The sequence below is a fragment of the Grus americana genome, chromosome 16, assembly GCF_028858705.1.
Source record: "Grus americana isolate bGruAme1 chromosome 16, bGruAme1.mat, whole genome shotgun sequence".
NCBI classification, from domain to species: Eukaryota; Metazoa; Chordata; class Aves; order Gruiformes; family Gruidae; genus Grus; species Grus americana.
Genome location: NC_072867.1, coordinates 9,264,851 through 9,279,008, shown reverse-complemented (window position 1 = coordinate 9,279,008; position 14,158 = coordinate 9,264,851). Strand labels below are relative to the sequence as shown.

Below are 14,158 nucleotides of genomic sequence, written 5' to 3'. Positions count from 1 at the left end.
TTGAGGAAGGCCGTGTTGTGTCCTGAGCACTAGTGGTGGTTTCCAGGAGGTGGCAGCAGAGGTTTGCTGTAATTTCATGCAGCAGCTTGCTCTGCTGCGTGGGAAAAAAGAGATTTTCTGTTCATTTATATTTGGTACTAATTGCTGAGATTTTGAATGGCAGAAGTCTGAAATTCTAGAACGCTGCAGCCCTGAGAGAGGCTTATTGCAATTGAGCTGGAATTATTCAGTACTTGAATATCTTGACATGGTTATAAAACACTAATAGCTTGTGTATAAAGCATCATCCATAGTGAAGGAGATATCTCCATTAATCAGCAATGCTCTGCATTTTCCTCCTCTCCAATTTAATTTCTTCCATGCATCTTGGAGTTTTTATCAATATAAAAATAATTAATTCCAGCTCCTCTTTTAATTATGTATAACTGCTTTTCCACTTTAATAACTTCTCGCTTTTGAGTTGCAAGCAGTCTAAGTAACCTTGGAATTTTTTGTTTGTTACTGTTTGAAGCAACAAACTTCTTCTCCTAGAAGATAGGAGAAAAATTAATGCTGCATGGTATCCTTGACTACAGGAAAAGGTCCTTTGTCGCAGAACGTCTTAGGAGATTCCCAGAAATTTTTGAATAGAACTCCTATTGTCCTTTCCTGTTTTATACTTAAAGGGTGGAGATTATTGTACAAAAACAGTCATCTAATTATTTTGAGACACTGGCCAAATGTCAGGAATCTTTTGTCTGCGTATCTGTTTGTCAGCTACCATTTCTTTACCAGTATGAAAGCAAATGAGCTTTCAAGCCCTAGTAGCTCTGCACTTCTGTCTTTGGAAGAAAGTTTTTATTAGTTTCTGGACTACTCTTTTTTAATCCTGGCTTACTTTTTTCTTGAGAGCCAATAGTTTTTATTCATTAAAAGTATCTTGTGGTTTACCTTTCTTCTCCTATGTAATTATGAAAATATTTATGCTAAATGATCTTTTCTTTCTCTTTACAGTACTAATGGAACAGTGATTAATAAACTGAAAGTAGTTAAGAAGCAGACATACCCTTTACAGACTGGGGATGTGATCTATGTTGTTTACAGAAAAAACGAGCCAGAGAACAGTAAGTAAATTATATTTTTAAAATGTCATGCTTAGTCATTTTTTTTTAATCATGAGTGAGAAGAAATATCAATACAACTGGAACAGAATTACTCAATTTTAAGACAAATAATTTGTTAATGTTTAAAAACAAGTCTCTATAGAAGAGGTCATGGATGTGCTAATTTTTACAGGGACAAGTCTGAGCAACTGTCTGAAATTGAAAGTAGTCTTGAAATTGAAAGTCTAGAAGTAGTTTTGGAAGAACTAATACATGGAATGGTATATAATGAGGTCCTGATCACATGTCCAATGCTTCTTTTAGAAGTCAAATTGCTGTGGTAGTTAGCGATACTTTATACATCACGCTGAAGCAATTTTTGGCACCAGAAGGAGAGGCTGCAAAAGCATGTTGTTTTGTGTTGTGGTTTTTTTTGTTTTAAAGAGGGAAGAGGCAAAAAGGGGGCAGAAAGTAGGGAAAGCACTATAGCGAAAGTAGAATTAGTAAACCTGGAAAAACATTTGTGTGGTCTTAAAGAAGAATCATGCCTCACATGCCTATAATTCTTTTCAGGATTTTTTTTTCAGGATGATGCAATTGAAATAGCATAATTAGGTTTTAAAAATAAATAAATAATGGCGGTCCTTCCTCAAAGGTTTTTAAATAAGCCAAGCTATTGTTGAGCAGGAAGTACTGTGCTTTCATGTGTTAGGTGGATAGAAGTCAGGGACCAAGTTTTAGGTGTAAAGCTCAGTTTTTGCAATGGAACAAAATTAATAAAATATTTCATGAATGATCTGTGTTGGCATCTGTCTTAAAGATGTTAATAAATTATTTAGGAAATAATAGCTATTGAGGCAGCAGAATTTTCATTTCATACCTTTTCATTCATTCAGTTATACAACAACATTAAATCCAACACTGACTGAAAAAAATTACAGAAGGAATTTAGTTGCTCATTATTACGAAATAACAGATGGGGTTCAACTTTGATAAATGGAGGGGAAAGAGAGAAAGGGCAAGCCCTTCTTTTTACATATGTAAAAAAGCACCCCTGCCGACTGCTCTGTCCATTTACATGCAATTCTTTTAAGTGTGAAGTATGTAATATTTAAATTTTAGTAGAGAGCACTCACTTTCTGAAAAGATGAAAGAGGCATTTTAAATGTTAATTCTCGTTACTATATTTGATAGCTCTGAAGTGGAACTTTAAGGCGAACAGACAGACTTTGTTTGGTCATAAGCTCCCCTATTATTGTGAAGATAATTGGATGTACTGGGAGATGGAAGGGTATAGTATTACATACATTTACAGCATGATATTTGATGTAAAACACAAGACTGTATTTACAATTTTCATACAGTAATAGACATATGAACTGTTAATCTAAAATATCCTAGATACATACATACTACTGAAATACTTCCTTTATGAAGTTGCTGTTAATTTATGTACAGACATATCAGACAGATTTATGCTGTTTGATATAAATGTTACAAGAAGCAGTGATATACTATATTTGTCTGTCTGTATGGCTTATTTATCTCACAAATCCTTTCTAAGATGTCACTGTTGCAGTTGATGCTACTTGGAAGAACTCACCTATGCGAATTTTCCGGGCACTTTGTAATGAACTGAATCACTGATTTCTGTTTGAATTAACAAGTATTTGGACTACCAAGCCCCGAGTTTTGCTTTTTCAGCTTCTCCATGTTTAGAGATAGAGAATTTAGATTTGCCATGCCTGTTTGGTCATTCTGCATAGTTCTGAAGGAGACAATACTTTAACTTTTGATCAGAAAATGGGTTGCCATGAACTAAGAGAGTCTTATTTGCTTCTAGGTGGCTGGAGAGGAAAACAATTAGCAAGTTAGGAGAATCTTTGGAACTGTATTAGGTTGAAGTAAGATGGACAAGAAAGGGCTATTATCCATTGGTTTTATTAATAGATACTGAATTAGTTTCTGGATGAAACTTATGGCATGTCTTAATCTATATTTTTGAGAGTTTATGTATCTCACAAAGCAATGGAATAAAACTGAAGAAGTTGAGAAGCGAGCTTAGAAATAATAAGCTGCTTTAAAGAACTTTCATTCAAGCATCAGTAAAAATACAGTTTGTTCTGACACAGAGCAGATTTTAGGTTTAAAAAATGATTAAGCCTCTGGTTCCATGGCTGGCACAAGTTAAACATCACACGAAAGCTGCTCTGACTGGTTTCCTGAGAAGAAAAGATCTTGCTGTGCTGTTTCTAATTGCCTTCTAAGTAGGAGTATTAACATTGCGCTATGGAGTTGACCCCTAATTTGCCTCTTCCATTGTCAGACACTTTGGGGAAGCAGCCACTTGTGAATTTTTTGTTTATGTGAGATTAAGGTTAGTTCATTTTTGTTTAAATATTCTGTTTTTTTTTTCTCTTTCAGATGTTGCTTATCTTTATGAGTCCTTAAACACAAAACATGATGCAACTCAAGAACCAGTAGGTAAGGAAGTAATTCAAGATCCATGAAAAGGAGCTAAGCTCCAATGACTAATGCAACCCTCTTGAGAGAGTTTGATTTCTTGGAATTTTGAAGCCCCAATGTGGTGACTGTCACACAGATCTTTCTCTTTCCTTCCCCCCCTTCCATATGTAGAAGTTAATGTAGAAAACCAATGCCATGTGACCAAAGATACCTCAAGTACAGGAAGAAGTAATGATGAGACCCAAATTACCTCATCACCGTCAGCTACTCAGTCTTGCTATGAGGAACCACAGCCATCTACTTCTACATCTAACCTCTTTAATGCTTCTTCTACCTCTCTTATTGAGTCTGCATCTGTTCAGCGGGATAATCCTTCTACATCTGGTAAGAATTGTGTCAAGTATTTGAAGTTTGACATCCCGTCAACTGTTACTCCAGTTCTGAATTTTAACAGATTAATCTCTTACCCCTATCTGGGTCTTTAGCATTTGCTTTGTAAAGTTCTAGTGAAAATACCAGGTCGATATATGCGGTTTTACTGTATGAGTAGGCAGGGTAAATCCTGGTGGATGAGTAAGGCAATTGTGCAAATTTCTTACGCTCAGAGGGCCAGAAAATGCACATAAATCCCAAACTGTTCTATCTTTAGAGTATGGTTTTTGTAGTGGAGTGCTGGTGAAAACTTAGCAAATCTTTGTGGTTCATATAACAAAGTAAGTAGATATGAATGCTCATGCTCATGCAGTCACTCCGAGAAACTACTCTGTCACTGTTACTGCTGCCAGTCACCACTCCCCTTTCCCTTGTTTAGAGCTCTAAGGCCAAAATATACCACATAGATCCCTAGTGTAGTATCTTGCATTATGTTGGCGAGTGTAATACCACAATGCTGTGTAACTCCTAAAATAGAACTGCAGGAAGAACGGCTATCTAGAAGACAGCATTTGTCTACAGTTCATTGAGACTTTTTAAACATGCTCCTATGAAAACAAAGCTTTGCCCTTCACTGTGATCCTGACCTGTTATGTATGATCAATATTGTGTAAATCCTCTGCCTGGCATCTTTGTCAGGAAGACCTGGTGTGGATAATAGTCTTATGAATAAATACTCTACAATTTAAAGAGGAATGGGGATTTTGGGTAGGGTTACAGAACTAATAGCTTGTTTTCCCCCCAGGTCTTCCAGTTAGTCAGATTGGCTCAGAATACATTTAGTGTAGTTATGCAGACATTGCTTTTTTGCTCCACTTTTTCTTATTCAGATGTTTGGGTTGATGTGTGTGCATCATCAGTGTTTCAGTACCTTTGTTTTCACATGTCCCATATCTGTATGAAGCTTTGTTCATGTTTCTGTTTTTATTCTGTAGGATCACAATCCCCAGTTTTCACTCCTGTGCCTGCTTTCCCCGTCTTAGAATCTGTGTGTGTAAGAGCACTGCATGATGAACAGGAAAAGCCGGATATGAGTACTGAAATTTCTGCAATCACTTCAGAAATCACTGACAAAGAAAAAGCAGAATCAGATTCTCAAAGAATGGAGGAGGAGGAAGGTTTGGAACCTGCTAAGAAGAGACTAAAAGGAGGCTAGTATACTACAGCATTGCACAACCTACCCTGCACTCTTTTATTTATTGTTTTGTTTATAGTTGAAAATTATTTTTAAAAACTTAATTAGAAACTGAAAGCTATGTCTGTTTTTCATAGAAGCCCAGTGAGATTAACAGAAACATAAGGATCTGTGCTTATTTTTCTTTATAAATATGAAATAAATTCAAAATGCACACATATAAATCCTAGAAGGTCTTGAAAGGTTATGTTAGTAGGGCATAGGTAATTTTTTTCCTCCTCACAATGTTATTTTACGGTGTAGTATTCTGTTAAATAAGAAAAGCAAAACTTGCCCCTCATTCCTCCCCTTGCCCCCAAATTGAGTAAGGTCAGCTGTTATCAGTCCTTATTCAATTTGTTTCTTGCTTCTTACTGGCTTGATTTCTGGTTCAGTGAAAATAATATCTTCAGAAGCTGTTATGTGTAAAGGAAGAACCTTTAGTGGGACCATTGCCAGTGAACAGTGAATCAGTGTCTATCTTTCGGGTCCTTTTTTTTTAACTATTTAAAAAAAACCCCTTCAAAAACTACATACTATGCAATCTTCTGTCTTTGTAGATGAAGGTGCTTGTCCAAATCTTCCACCAGCAGCTCCAAGTGAATGTATAATTAAAATTGGCTCTGAAGATGCAAGAACATCAAATGTGAAACCGGATAAGATGGAAGAAACATTAACTTGCATTATCTGCCAAGAACTGCTGCATGACTGTGTAAGGTATGTATGATTGACAAAAACTGTAATCATGTGGTAATAATACATGAAGCTCAGTGACAACTGCTTGAGGAGGCCAGGATATTTAGGGTTTTCACAAGCCCTTCTGAGTTCCTTCCCCCCCACCCAATCTATATAGTCAAATCAATGCTAAACAGGTTTTTGAGTGTTATGAATGTATCTGAAAAATGAAAGATTTGTGGTTTGACTCCATTTCTTTCATTGTTTTCATGTTTGTGTTTTCCAGCTTGCAGCCTTGTATGCATACTTTTTGTGCTGCCTGCTACTCAGGATGGATGGAAAGATCTTCTCTATGTCCAACTTGTCGTTGTCCAGTAGAACGTATTTGTAAAAATCACATATTGAACAACTTGGTTGAAGCTTATCTGATTCAGCATCCAGGCAAGTTGAACAGTGTGTGTAACAGAATCTGACGTACTTCACACATTGCCTGCGTAACTGATGTGTGCGCAGACTGTTGTCTATTAAATTTCTACATATGTTTTATTACTCTGCTGTTTTCTCTGACGTGGCTGTAAGAAAACAAGTGCATTTAATATGACATAATAACCTATTGTAATATTTGAAATACTGGGTGACAACTGAAGGTGATTTAATACTATAACTATGCTAAGAATTCTTAATTTTATTTTACAAATTAATAATGAAAAGAATATCAGTTTTATCAAATAGGCGACACTGATTAGGCCACCTAAACTCAGGTACTTCTGTAAAATATACTTGAGTATGGATTTAATTAACCGTGATCTTGGCCTCTTGAAAACAAAACTTAAGTTGCCTGATACTACACTACCATTAACAGAGAAGGGAATTTAACTAGTATCTTCTAGATCTCTGTTATCCAAAAATAAGTTTTATGGAAACGAAAATACAATAATTGTAACTATGTTAATAAAATAGGTTGGGGATAAGGGATGTGAGCTATTCTTTTCTCTGGAAATTTGAATTTGGTTCTCATGCCAGATAAATGTCGTAACGAAGATGATGTACGGAGCATGGATGCTAGAAACAAAATTACTCAAGACATGTTGCAACCCAAGGTGCGGAGATCTTTTTCAGACGAGGAAGGAAGTTCTGAAGATTTGTTGGAGTTGTCAGATGTAGATAGTGAATCTTCAGATATCAGGTATGTTTACGTTGTGTGCTGAATTAGATTCACTTATGTTTGAATGCACAAACCCACAAACTGAGCTAGTTTCGCAATACTGTTATTTCTGGTAGTGTTTCCATGATCATTCCCAGAATTAATCTTATTTTTGTTTTCAAGCAAGTTCATTCTTACTAGTAATTATCTTGGTAATTCTACTGGCCATCCTACTGAACCTTGAGCAGTCAATAAAAAATAATTAAAATCAGAACTTCCTAGGAGTCCAGCAAGATTCAGTTAATGACCAACATTTCTATCCTGAATTGTGCAAAAGCTTCATGCGAGATACATGAAATTACCTTTTCCATTTACAAATGGGCTGTTACTTTAGAGAAAACAGGTTTCTGGCTAAGATCTTGTCAGGAGATAAAGCAGTCGATGACCCTATGAGTGCAGCTGCAATGATTGTACTTTCTTATGTGTCTGGAATGTGGCTTTCACCAGGTGTATGGTACTGAAGCAGCTGATGCTTAACCTAGGGATTCCCAGGCACCAAAATACTTCCTTTTTACTTCCAACAAAAACCATTTTTTGCTGTATGTCTAGAGGGGATCAGAAGAACTCTTCTGGTAGATAATTATTCCAGCTTGCTTGTTCATCTTGCTTCCAGTCACATTGTTTTTTGTTTTGGTGTTGTTTGGTTTTTTTTTTTTTAAAACTACTTGGGGAATACTATAAAATGCAAAGTTTTTATCTGTTACAACTACAGCAGTCTTCACAGCTGTGAGGTACTCAGTTATGTAAACTTCCATATGTTACTGGAAGAAGAAATTCCAAATTTAAACTTTGAAAGTATGACCAACCCTGTCTAGCATAGGGATATGAGTTATATTTGCATTTGTTTGGTGTGATTTCCTATGACCTTATTTTATTCTTTCAGTCAACCATATATAGTATGCAGACAGTGCCCAGGGTACCGAAGACACTCTGTTCCAACTCTGCCTGGCACAGGCCAAGAGACAGAAGCAGGAGGAATGCAAGCACTGGGAGATGCGCCATCTACGTCAGCCAACTTCCCTGCAGGTCAGTGTCATGAAGTGTTCTCAGTGGTGTGATTCTAAAATACTACAGCTTATACACCATTATGAACTAAGTAAACTCATGCTTGTAGTACTGCGAGAGTAACACCACCTCACATAAGTATCTTTGCAAATACCATGAGATTTAACTGTGGTTTTTCTGTGGTTGTCCAAAATAGATTGCTGATGGTTGACAGTTCTTAAACTGTTCTACATATTGAAATATTTTACACACCTGTATAGTGTAGAAGTCTGAATGCCATTTTTCTGCTCTTTTATAGAATCTTTGTAAAAATGATATTGCTTGCTTGTTACTTTCAGATTTTTATGTTGCTAATATTCCTAGTCCTGATTGCAATTGTTTACATTGTTCAGTCTATCCTTTTTTTCTGTTTTTAACTCATGTAGCTGTCCAGGAATATGTGTGTCCTGCTCAAGGAAGTCATGTAATATGCACCTGCTGCTTTCAACCAATGCCTGACCGAAGAGCAGAACGTGAACAGAATCCTCATGTTGCTCCTCAGCAATGTGTGTATTTTTTTTTTTTTTTTAATCTTGGCTGCAGAACTAAATCTTTCCTTATTTTTAATTAAATTAAGTTTACTTTGAAGAGTGTTCTTTATTTGAATATTCTTTATCTGGACTTTTGTAGTGACAGCACAAAAGAATCTTTCTTTATAAAATTTATTATTCCTCTGTAGAATGTATTTGAAATGAGAAAGTTGTACTTTTTTAAACTAAGTATATCAGGGCTCTATTGCTATTGATTTATAAGAACAATAACTCTTGAGTTTTGTTGTGCGCAGGTCCTTACAGGGTTTTTCTTATTTTGCAGGTACAGTTTGTCTGCAACCCTTCTGTCACTTATACTGGGGCTGCACTCGGATGGCATGTTTTGGCTGTTTGGCACCATTCTGTGGTATTGTGGAATAATCTGTTTCTTATGAGCCTGCTCACTTTGCAATAATATCTGTCTGTCTTGAACTTTAGGTAATTTAAGAAATATAATAGATTAGTTTGTAGCACAATCATGCAAAAGGAAACAAAGGCTGTGTCCTTACATCATAAACATAAAAAATTCTTGAGTGGTATGTGTCTTAACTTTGAGAGGATTTAACGTCTCATCTTCATACCATATTGGGCTTGAAAACTACACTTGTTGAGCACAGAGCTTTCCTGTATAAAAATAATTATTGTGTATTTCAGCCTAGTAAGAGAATCATACACTGAACATCTGATGTTAACTGGTTAGAAAAGAACCTTACCCTCAAACATGCCAACTTCTGAAACTCAAGGTTTTAGACATTTTTAAAAAATAAATTAGAACAGTTGAAATTACTTGGCTGCAGTTTGAAGCTAATGGAATATGCTTTAATAGCACTGTTAATTTGTGCAGATCAGTAGTAGTGTTTGTGGACTAAAGGTCAAATTGTAAAATCTCGATGTCTTGCCTTTGATTGCCACTGGAAGTTATATATCACATGCTTTAGCATACGTTGAATGCAGTCATTTAGTTGGTGCTCACACAAGTCTGTGCACGTTATTTCAGGAAACAGAAAAACCTCCACAAAATGTGTGAGGGCCATGGGGTTGGGGGAAGAAATAGTAACTTTTCTTCTTCTTCTTCTGATTAGAAATAAACCTTGGTGATAAGTGTTTAGATGGAGTCCTAAATAACAACCACTACGAGTCAGATATCCTAAAGGTATGTTTAAAAATCACTATACATGATGCATAATGATAAATGTACAAAGTTTAAGATGTACTCACTCATCAAATGATAGTGATGTACTGCCTAACAGTTACGGTTGGCAGCATTGTGTCACTTGCAGCACCTGATTCTAAAAGGCAAATCTAATGAGCCCCGAATGTTCAGCTGGACCAAACTTACAGTCACTGTGTCTAGATTGGAAGTATTTTGGGGTGATAATTTGACTCTTTCAGTCTCTGTGTGGCATCGTATTCTAGAGATGCATTCCATTTTGCATCAGCTCTTCCTGTACCACCCAAATTAACAACAAAAAAAAATCACTTTCCTGCAATCCTGATACATGTTGGAGAAATTAAGTATGTCTGCCAGGTGCTGAGAAGGCCAAAATTCTAGACATAACTTCTGAATTTGAGTGCAAATGACTGATAGACACACTGTAGAATTCAGATCTGTTTGGTGGTTAAATCATAAGAGTTTTACTTCTACGAAGTGTTTGTTAGGGAAGCCAGGCTCTACAATCTAGAGTGTAACATTGAAAATATTAATTAAAGGAAAAATAATTCACTACAAATATACCAGGAAAACAAGGCTTGTTAAACAGCTGTTCCCAGACAAGTTAAATTTCACGCTAGGTTGCATGGAAAATATTTTGCCCATACCATAACAGGGTTATCTAAATCGATAATGAGAGTGTGACTGAAATGAATCTATTTGCATTCTTTTGGCAAAAGTGGGGGTCTTCAGGGGAAAAAAAGATACTGAGTGGAAGGTTTTATTGGTGATCTAAAAGTATCATGCTAATTAAGTTAGAGAGATTTAATTTTTACTTATCAGCATCAGCCCATTTTGAAAACCTAGGTAGATCTAGATTTGGAAATATTTGAGGGTGAATGGCTTGGTCACTCTTTAATGTTGGAGATTTTTATAGACCAAACACTTAAATTGATCTTTTCAGGATTACCTGGCATCCAGGGGTTTGACATGGAAAAATATGTTAAACGAAAGTCTCTTAGCTCTTCAAAGAGGAGTTTTTATGTTGTCAGGTAGGTGCTATGTTCATGTTTGTCCATATGTAGCTTTTTGTGTATATATAACTCAGTAATTTTATCAAGAGGTTTGAAGTTCTGTGTGCGTAACTAGTGCCATCATGGCATTTTTGTTAAATCTGATTTCTCAAGCCTTACACTGTGACATCATGTACAAACTGCTTTTCTTCCCAGATTACAGAATTACTGGGAACACAGTGCTTTGCTACTGTTGTGGCCTTCGCAGCTTTCGAGAACTTGCCTACCAGTACAGGCAGAATATTCCTGTTGCTGAATTGCCAGGTGGGGATAGCTTTGCACGGTAAAAGGGAAAAGTCATTTAAAGAGTTAAAGTCAGTTTTATCCTTCTATCTTTTTTTTCAGTATGCTGATTGCTTTACTTGTCAGCTGTTAAGTTTGCATGTAGTTATTGTTAGACTCCCTAATGGAATCTTTTCTTTCAGTATGATTTCTTATCTGTGGAATAAATATATCTGCATAGTGAAAAGGGGAATTCAGTAAAATCCAGAATATAGTCAACAGGAACTAGTTGCTGTAATTTATTTTCCCATTTAAATACATAAAAGGATGCACCTCCTGAACAATTTCACATTTTACTAGCTCTCAACTAGGAACAAGAATGTTTTCATAAATCAATTCTAAATCTGTTTGCATTTACAGCTTTAGTATAAAATAGCATGCAAGCAACTGTGCCTCTTTCAATCTTAAATCTGTTGGAAACAGAAGCTCTTCCAATATTCTACTTTTAAATGTTACTTTTGTCCATCCAGTTCCTGTTGTTAGCAACAACTTCCCTGTCTTTAACTGTTGAGAACCCTGCTTCTGCTGCTGGGCATAAGGAGAGACAGTCAGTCTACCCTGTTTCTCCTTAGTGTTGCTTTTCGTTTAGTGTAATGGCCTGCTGGACAGCTGAGTTATAATGTGTGTAAAAGTGGGGGGAAAACAACTAGCTCTACCCAAATTAATAAATTTTTCTTTTGTATGGAAATGTATCTAGACACTAGATAGTGTCTTAAACTCTAAAGTCCATCTCTATTAAACTAAATGGTAAAATTTCAGTTGACAGCACTGAGAACCAAATCCTTTCGTCATAAGTCTGAGTGAGCCTAATATTCAGAATGAATTTTTTGTCCTTCACTAAGTGTTTGCTTTGTTTCTAGAAAGGTGAACCAGTATAGTTTACAGTCATTTCTTGCCAATTGTGTCATACAAAGTCTGCTCTGATGAGTAACCACCATTAGCAGTGGCTTAACAATCCACATCACCTTATTTAATGACTTCTGTAATAAATGCAGCATTTCATTTGCTCTTTTCGTAGTGACTGTCACATCACGTCCTGATTGCTACTGGGGGCGCAACTGTCGAACTCAGGTGAAAGCACATCATGCCATGTAAGTTACACAATTTAGAAAGTGGGTTTATTTTTTGTTTCTTTTATTAAAAAACAAACCCAAAAACCCAACCTTTGAAGTGCCAGAAATTGCATGACTAACGCCGTTGCAGCATAAGCAAAATTGGGTGATCTTTGGGGTGGTGGTGGGGGGTTGTTGTTTTTGTTTTTAACGCAACTTTGAAATGAGCCCTTCGTGCATGTCAGAAGGGTGCCACTAGCACTTTTAAGTTGACGTAAGCCGTTGCTGACACTTCTTGAGTCTTGTTTTCCACCCACAACTCCCCCTTCATTCCTATTATTCTCCCACTGAAGCAGCTTCTCATTTGCTCACATCTGGGTGCTTTTTAAAAGCACTGTACATACAATAATTAGTCCTGTGTGATTTCCATTTGAAACTGTAAGAGAGACTCTTGTAGTGAAGTGGAACATACTTTGAAAGGATAAATTGGTGGGAATACTTTGCAGTAAGAGAAACAAGAGAAGTTTGGGACACGTAAGATTAGGAACCTGGTGTGGCTTAGCAGCTCCTGGTTTTGGAGGAATTTCTAGGTCTTACACCTCTGACCCAAGCAATGGGGCATATGGTGAAAATGAAATACTGAGCCTGAAAAGAGATTAACCCTCTACTTCTCAAGTGTTTTAATACATCTAGGGGGCATTGCCTTCTGGTATCTGGTCATTCATGAGAAGCGTCCATCCAAAATAAATCAAGGTCCTTGATTTAAAAAAAAAAAAAAAATCAAGGCCACTGATAACTAATGCAATTTCATTCTTACAAAAAGAGGCATATGTGGTAAGACAAATATTAAAGACTTGTAAAACAAAACAAAAATTACCTACCTAAGAGCTAACTGGTTCCAGGGAGGGTAGAAAAATCCTCCTTGCTTTATGAATAATTCTCTAAATTCTCAGTGCAATTTAAGATAGAGGAGCTGTTACCCCTTATTGAGAAATTGCTTTAACGAACAGTAGATTCTGAAGTGTCTTTCTAATGCTGCAATGAACATAGACACTTAGCAGAATTCCTTTAATATTTCAGGTACTATGGGTTGAAAATAACCAGTCTATACAGCTCATGCAAGCAGATCATAAGAAAGACTTGTAAAATATTCATCCCCAGTCTCCTACAAATTCAGTGGGCTTTACCAAATAACTTTCAAAAATAATTTGAGATTTAAGTTGCAGACATAATTCAAAGCACCACTGCTATCTGTAACTTCACGTTACAGGACTGTTTATTTTCCCAGAGGAGATTTTTGTTTTGAAATGATAGAGAGTTAATTCAATATCAAAGCACTCACCAGTCATCTTTGTTCATATTGTGGTGGGGGAGTTCCTTTTTTTTTTTTCCCTTCTTTTTTTCCCTTCTTTTTTTCCCTTCTTTTTTTCCCTTCTTTTTTTCCCTTCTTTTTTTCCCTTCTTTTTTTCCCTTCTTTTTTTCCCTTCTTTTTTTCCCTTCCTTTTTTCCCTTCCTTTTTTCCCTTCCTTTTTTCCCTTCTTTTTTTCCCTTCTTTTTTTCCCTTCTTTTTTTCCCTTCTTTTTTTCCCTTCTTTTTTTCCCTTCTTTTTTTCCCTTCTTTTTTTCCCTTCTTTTTTTTACCTTCTTTTTTTTTCCCTTCTTTTTTTCCCTTCTTTTTTTCCCTTCATTTTGTCCCTTCATTTTTTCCCTTCTTTTTTTTCCCTTCTTTTTTTCCCTTCTTTTTTTCCCTTCTTTTTTTTCCCTTCTTTTTTTTCCCTTCTTTTTTTCCCTTCTTTTTTTCCCTTCTTTTTTTCCCTTCTTTTTTTCCCTTCTTTTTTTCCCTTCTTTTTTCCCTTCTTTTTTTCCCTTCTTTTTTTCCCTTCTTTTTTTCCCTTCTTTTTTCCCTTCTTTTTTCCCTTCTTTTTTCCCTTCTTTTTTCCCTTCTTTTTTCCCTTCTTTTTTCCCTTCTTTTTTCCCTTCTTTTTTCCCTTCCTT

At 36.1% G+C, this 14,158-nt stretch overlaps 1 protein-coding gene across 4 annotated transcripts in view; it reads left to right on the top strand.

The window, feature by feature from the left end:
- CHFR (checkpoint with forkhead and ring finger domains) overlaps nt 1-14,158 on the top strand; it is a 28,872-nt gene that overhangs the window by 9,125 nt on the left and 5,589 nt on the right. For 3 of the 4 annotated variants that reach the window (XM_054844514.1, XM_054844511.1, XM_054844512.1), the window contains 14 exons: nt 994-1,103; nt 3,507-3,566; nt 3,720-3,932; nt 4,916-5,131; nt 5,715-5,871; nt 6,116-6,270; nt 6,853-7,015; nt 7,917-8,059; nt 8,464-8,583; nt 8,891-8,974; nt 9,690-9,760; nt 10,722-10,809; nt 10,987-11,094; nt 12,131-12,203. In XM_054844514.1, coding sequence (XP_054700489.1) covers nt 994-1,103; nt 3,507-3,566; nt 3,720-3,932; nt 4,916-5,131; nt 5,715-5,871; nt 6,116-6,270; nt 6,853-7,015; nt 7,917-8,059; nt 8,464-8,583; nt 8,891-8,974; nt 9,690-9,760; nt 10,722-10,809; nt 10,987-11,094; nt 12,131-12,203 — 1,761 coding nt within the window. The remainder of the gene's footprint in view (nt 1-993; nt 1,104-3,506; nt 3,567-3,719; nt 3,933-4,915; nt 5,132-5,714; nt 5,872-6,115; nt 6,271-6,852; nt 7,016-7,916; nt 8,060-8,463; nt 8,584-8,890; nt 8,975-9,689; nt 9,761-10,721; nt 10,810-10,986; nt 11,095-12,130; nt 12,204-14,158) is intronic. The other variant, XR_008579534.1, reaches the window with a different exon arrangement.